At 38.5% G+C, this 6778-nt stretch overlaps 1 protein-coding gene across 4 annotated transcripts in view; it reads right to left on the reverse strand.

Moving 5' to 3' along the window:
- exoc3l4 (exocyst complex component 3-like 4) overlaps positions 1 to 5721 on the reverse strand; it is a 29334-nt gene extending 23613 nt beyond the window's left edge. For 3 of the 4 annotated variants that reach the window (XR_015126358.1, XR_015126359.1, XM_086274500.1), the window contains exons 1-4: positions 5477 to 5721; positions 4384 to 4669; positions 1569 to 1679; positions 630 to 854 (exon numbers count right to left, since the gene is read on the reverse strand). Coding sequence is in view for 2 of the 4 variants with exons in the window: in XM_086274500.1 (XP_086130626.1) it covers positions 630 to 854; positions 1569 to 1679; positions 4384 to 4648 (601 nt within the window). In the remaining 2 variants the exon portion in view is untranslated. Of the gene's footprint in view, positions 1 to 629; positions 855 to 1568; positions 1680 to 3466; positions 3852 to 4383; positions 4670 to 5476 lie in introns of those variants that run through there. The other variant, XM_086274501.1, reaches the window with a different exon arrangement.
- Positions 5722 to 6778: the final 1057 nt, after the last annotated feature.

Here is a 6778-nt window from a genome sequence, read left to right on the forward strand (position 1 = left end):
TCATTCCCAGGCAGTATTGTTATAATATCATTTTCACTCCTATGCAGATGATACCTAACTGTATCTATCCATGAAATCAGATAACACATACCAGATAGTTAAACTGCAGGAGGTTATTAAAGTCATAAAGGCAGGTAAAAAAGACCATCCTGGTTTTCAGGGAAGCAAGGAAGTTGATGTTGCTGGTGTTACAGCATTATAATAGTTAACGAGCTTGTCAATCATTTTCATAGAGTCCCTAAATAAGAAAGAGATTATAATTCTCTTAAATCCATCAACTTATTCTTAAGAGTAGAAGATGCCACCATCACTGTTTTTTAACAGCTAAACCAGTGTCCCATTTATGAGACTGGATTTGAAACTGTGTCTACAGATAAACTGACCCTCTGTTATTTACATGACAAAGGAAGCTCTTATCATTGGCTCTGTCTGTTGCGAAAACAAACAGTAAAGAGACAGATCCAGACTACAGCGTGGCATGTATACACAGAAAACATGTTAGGGGACATTCGAGACACGGTGCTATTCTGCCTTTTCACTTGTAGGTGGAAAAATTGTTACAGTCAAAAATGTGCTATATGAAGTCACAGTCAATTTAAACCAACGTGAACATGTAGTGGAGACTGTACCTGACAGTGGTGTGAGGGGGATACTTGGCAGTACGTAGCAATCTTCGATCTCTTCTCTAAGAACCTCCTCCTCCTCTTTCTCCTCCATGTCTTCCTCCACTGAGGCCTCAGAGATGGACTTAGTGGAGACTTTATCAGTATCCTTCTTAGTAACCATTTTCAGACTCCGACGAATGGATGCTCCTCTTTTCATAAAAGAATTACTGAATTTGGAAGTACCAGGATCTAAAAAAGAAAAGTTTGATGATTTCAGGGTGTTTTGTTATCCTCCCTTTTCTACAGGTATAGTTTTAAACTCAGCAGCAAAAAGCCGTAAGTTTATATGCTCCACTATAATGGCAATTTGTAAATGTGCAGATTTTAGGCACTTTGATTTGCTCTTTCACATAGACATATATTATTACCTTTGTACGGACTATAAGACTCATTTTTGGGAAACAGAGCAGTGTGTTTACACCTTACAGTAAAGACTCATATTTACATGTCTAAAGTATAAGGCGCTTACCAGTTCAACTTAGAAGGGTCTGGGTGAAAACCTAGGGGAACTTTGAGCAACAGATAAATTCTAAAGATAACTATTGCTTCACTCACCTCACATGACATCAAGTTGCTGTTTTCCATTGAGGAAAACTTGTATATCTGGTATTCTACTTGGCATAGCTGTCCTTCAATCAAGTATTCTTTGTTTGTACTTTTCTGTTTTATTCCTTGTTCTTTGTATTAGTATTTTTGCACCAACATATATGTTAATGTTACACTTGTAAAAAGAAATAGCAGCTTTACCTGAATACATTACTTCCAACTATAGAACGCTGATCTTTCTAGAGTAGATTATTAGTAGTAAATTTGTAAACACTAAAAAAATATAGGTAGCAGTTTAATATTTTAATATTGCCAGTATGTAGCAACATTGATCTAGTATTAAAGTTAACATTTTACCTGTCTTTGATGGTGTCAGTGGTTTGGATATGCGAAAAGAAGCATCTGCCTCATCATCTTCTTTTTTCTGGTTGTTCTTCAGAGGGGTGGCCGGAGAGCCGGCGCTCAGACCTGACAGAGAGGCAAGAAGAGCACATCAGTAGCAGCAGACGTTTCTCATAAACTGACTCTGGAGTCCTTAGTTTAATAAAACAAAGAAATTTCTCTTTGTGGTGTCACAGGGATATAAACTAAAGGTTATATCCATTTATGTGGGTGTTTGTATGTGCATGGCTTTGGCAATGCTATTATGCAATCTGAAGAATGCAAAAAACTGTAAGCTGTGTTAGAAATAAAAGTTCAGAGTGCTAGTGCCTAAAAAGCTGCCTCCTAATGAGTTTCATCATTAGGAGACAGCCTGACCTGATTTCTGATGAGATAATGATTTACAAATAATCACATAACTTGTGCCAAATGTTTTGGGATGGTTGTTCTGTTGCATGACCCGACTTCAGCCAAGTTTTAACTGTCGGGCAGATGGGCTCAGATTACACAGAAGTTCAATGACTGCAAGGTGCCCGGATCATGTGGCTGCAAAACAAGCCCAAATCATAACCCCTCATTCACAAGTGAGAGTTGGTATGAGGTGATTGCACTGACTTGCTGTGTGTGGTTTTTTCCAAATGTGGTCTTGTGCATTGTGACAAAACATCTTTTTTGCAGTTTCTCTGAGAATTGCACGGTCAGACCTTGGGGTGAATTTGCACACACACCTGGACGCTCCAGGACTACACGCCCCCCTGCGAAAACTCTCTTATCTACACAAATAATCTCTTTGAATGTTTAATCAGTTAATTAATGTTAATTCTTCTCCTTCTAAAATGAAGCTTGGACAAACTGCACATCAGCAGCAGCTTTAAAACAAGCTTTTAGTTCACTTTAAAAATAGATGAAAAGGAGGCTTGATGCTCCTCTGAACTCCTGACCTTTGCTAACAGTGAAACATGACAACATGGATCTAAATGAGGCCCGATTCTGCCTCGTCAACAGAAAATTTCTAAGAGGGTGCCATGAAAAGAGAGGCAACTCCTTTCCTGTGAAGCAATGAATTGCTTTTGTCAAATTTCCCAAATTATCTACATTCAAACAGCTTTCCTACTAATTAGTTGATTTGATGGCCAGGACAGGACTTTATTTCTAAAGTCTCACATGTACAAACGGTCAGAAATCACCACAGTGAAGTAAAATTAGACGTTTATTCACAGGGAAAATCACAAGCAAATTCCACGTGTTGCAGGATGAAATTATTATTAAAATGTCAGACCTGAGGGGAAGGATAACTGTAACCATGGCTCAAATTGAGGTAACTTGGAGCTGTGGACAGACCTGTACAGACCTGTAGAGTGGTTTCTTCCACCCTCTTGCACAGACTGAAAAGTTCAGCAGTAACAAATGGAAGTGGGCAATAGCTAAATATGTTTTATCCACAAATCCAGAAAATAACTGAAAACGTGGGATTTTGCTCATTTTATTAAGAATTTATATTTGTATTATTATTATTGTCAGGAAAGGGAGCAGTGTGTTGACATCTTACAGCAAAGCCTCATGTTTCTAAAGTGTGACCTGTTTAAAGTGTCCTCAGGCTAAAGTCAGGAGAACTTTGAGCAAAGCATGAACTCCAAAGGTAATTATTGCCTCACTCACAACACATGACATCAGCATGCTGTTTTCCATTTCTGAAAGCTGGTGTTGTTTGTATTCTACTGAGCATAGCTGCGCTTTAATCAATTATTCTTTGATTGTACTCTTCTGGAGGTACACTATAGTGTAGTATATTCATCGTTGAATCATGATGTTTTTGGTTTATATGCTAAATGACATTTCACACACATCTAATCAGATAAAAGTAATTTATCTACCTGATACTGAGCCAGACTTTCTTAAAGTGCATCCAGGAAGTATTCACAGTGCTTCACTTGTTCCACATCTTGCCATGTTACAGCCTGATTACAATGGACTCATTCATTTTTCAACTCAAAATTCTACACACAATGCCGCCAATGCAGTAAATGAACATCTAGAAAGAAAACACTATCAGTCATGTACTATGTATGTTGACAAAGAACAGAAAAAAGGCCACCAACATCCAGAGAAGAGCTCTGAATATCAAGAAACCTGGAGAACTCTTCCTGAAGGCTACTTAAAGAAATTACAAAACAAACTTTGGCTAAGAGTTCAGGCCAAGCTGGAGAGTAAAAGGTGGCCATGCCATAACAAATACTGATTTTCATGCTCATTAGAATTGATATAAAATATAAATACAAATACTAGCCTCACATACCACATTTTCATATTTTTTGCACAAATTCCAATAAATCTCTGGAGCAATTTTCCACTTTCCTTGGAAAATATAGACTTTTGCACAGTAATGCATGGTCCTGCAGTCCTTCTTTGAGCAAGGAAACATTTTGTTTGACATTTGCTAAGATACTTTGATCAAACGGATATATTTGCGTTTTGGCCCTTTCTGGCCTTTTCCCAGACAACTGCTCCTTCCACCTTTGCATACTCTCTTTAAAATAGCACCCACATCTGAGGGGAATGACTTCACACGATCTTTCTCCTGGGCGCTCATGGGAAAAAATGTAAACAAGCATTAATTAATAAGAGCTAGGACACAACATTATTTATGTTTTGTGAGAGGACCTTTTTAAGAGAGATAGCGAGGTGTAAATTATCTGTAAGATCCTCTTGGCTCTTCTTTTGACCTTGAGATTCCACCTGTCTGCAAAACCTGCTTCACAGCAGATTTTATTACAGCCATGAGGGTACTCACTGGGTGACGGAGGTGGTGGTGAAGCCGCAGAATCTGACTCATTTGTAGGTGTATCTGATTTGGACGTGACCTTTGATCCCTTGACAGATGACAGAGGACTCTTCTGTGTTGCATGCTGGATGCTCTTTCTAAACGATCGCAGCCTGCCCAACTTTGTGCCGCCATCGGTCGACAACTTCTCATCGCTCTTGATGGACCCGTTGCTCTTGAAGGACGCTCTGTCCTCGCTGGGGTTCTCGGTAGACTTTTCCATCATTTGCGACATCTCATTTCATTTACTACCCAACTGCGAGTGAAAATGTAAAAGAAAAGTTGTAAGGACAAAATGTCTCTCTGTGCCGTGCCTTTGCTCTACAAGTGAGCATGTGTGTGAGTGTTTAATCATTGTGACTGCTGAGAAAATAAATGGGTGGAGGAATTTTGTTGACTAATAACACATGAGCCAGCAGTTTTCATAAGCACCCAAAAGATACTGCAGATTAAAATTAAAACTGCTGTATCTGCAGGTACAGGCTGAACTAAAGAAATTCCCCTGTCTCTCTCTGGCTGTTTTTAAAAAACAACAACAACAACAACAACAAAAAACTAAAACCAAGGAGAGGAGTTCAATATTAAAGAAGTCAGTCAATGAACAAAAAATGGTCAGTGACTGTTTTGACAGATGCTACATGTTTGATGTAGCTCTGGACCAATGTACAAAAAATGACATCCAAAAATGTCATTTGGATATTTGCAGAGTCATGAGATAAAGAAAAAAAAAACTAAAAACAATCACTTTTTATTCAAGACATTATAATAATAATAATTCTAACTATGTGTTACATGATCATGACTTGACATGTCTTCATAATTTACTAGAAATGACTGCAGCGACTAAAATTCTATAACTTCTGATGTGGATTAAGAAGCAGAGGTCAAACCTCCAACAACTCTTTTACTATATGTGCATATAGATGCCAAAAATATGCTACTTGCTGAATGCATTCACAGTATATATATATAGTGATTTTATTTTATTACATTATATTATTTTATATAATAAAGGTTTGCTACTAACAATGACCGAATGAGGGGGAAAGAAAAGTCAACTTACCTCTGGCCGATTCCTCGGTTAATAAAACTTCCGCTGTTTTTGTGCTTCACTCTTATAGCTTATTCGGTGCTTTCGCTTTCTTAAATTTGCATTGCTGGCATGAAGGCAGACAGGAAATCTTTACCGTCAGCTGTGTCTCTGTAGGAGAAAGTTTTTTAAAAAGCCGGCGGTAAAAGCAGAAGGTGAAGCAGGCGAACTAGCTTCTCTGGGCACAAGGACAAGCCAGAGATCACCTTCCAGTGAGCAGGTTTACGGACTGAAAAAACACACACACAGAGACCTCTTGTTAATGATTAAACGGACATTTAGTCAGCGGGAGTGTCGGTCGCAGCACAAGCTGAAACCACTGACCGACATTTTTTGTTACTTTTCCCAACACCCTGATCAGTTTACAGGAAGATTTCCCCCGAACACACACAAAAATCCTACAGCCGCGTTGCCCCCATCAGCTCATGTTTCAAGGTTAAGAGTTTAAACCTTGCAGTGGTGCATTCTGTACGTAAGAGCGCAGCAACGAAAAAGACTCAGAATTTAAATTGTAGGGGAGACCGGGGATAGTTGTAACGTGGGTCAGTTGTAACACTTCCAATTTCTCCAATCAGGGCTAAGTTTCAAATGATGTGACTCATCCTGTGCATGCCCAACTCAGTTCTATCACGTGAAAAATCAGCACATTTTGTCAAACACAGACAATTTAACACGAAAAAAAGTAATTTGTGTGCCAAAAAGTAAGTTTTTCTACTTTATTTCAATTTCTAATAGCATTATCTGCTTTGCAGTTAAACTCATCAAACTTAAATTATGTTATTTGTATGTCTATGGGGATATATTCTGTGTAGGTCTTTAGAGCTAGTGTTTTAGCCGTTGGCTGTAATGGTAGTTCATGGCTATAGGAGTCTGGGTCAGTTGTAACAGCAACAGTCTGGGTTAGTTGTAACAATAATGCAGATGTTACAACTTACCACACTATTACTTTAACTTATATTAAACAAGTTGGGGCAACGACATCAGCAGAGAGAGGTTCACTGGTCGCTTTTGTATATGTGGTTAATGCCATTGGCAACACAATTACTTCACTGTTTGTGTTCCCACACATACATTATGCAGACCACTGTGTCAGAGATGGACCAGTAGGAAGTACTGGTAGTGGAAATAAATCAGGATGGGTGCAAGAAACAGATTTCCTCATCTTTCTGAAGCACTTTGCAAACCACACCAAGGTAAGCCATGATAAAAAGTAAAATGGAATTGCGATGCTGGTGAACAACTACATTTTTTCAGCTTCATTGTTATGTTTAACAT

Source organism: Aulonocara sp. 'chitande type north' Nkhata Bay, linkage group LG19, assembly GCF_057382095.1.
Source record: "Aulonocara sp. 'chitande type north' Nkhata Bay isolate Kocher_YH1m ecotype deep benthic linkage group LG19, A_spYH_male_GT1.1, whole genome shotgun sequence".
Classification (NCBI taxonomy): Eukaryota; Metazoa; Chordata; class Actinopteri; order Cichliformes; family Cichlidae; genus Aulonocara; species Aulonocara sp. 'chitande type north' Nkhata Bay.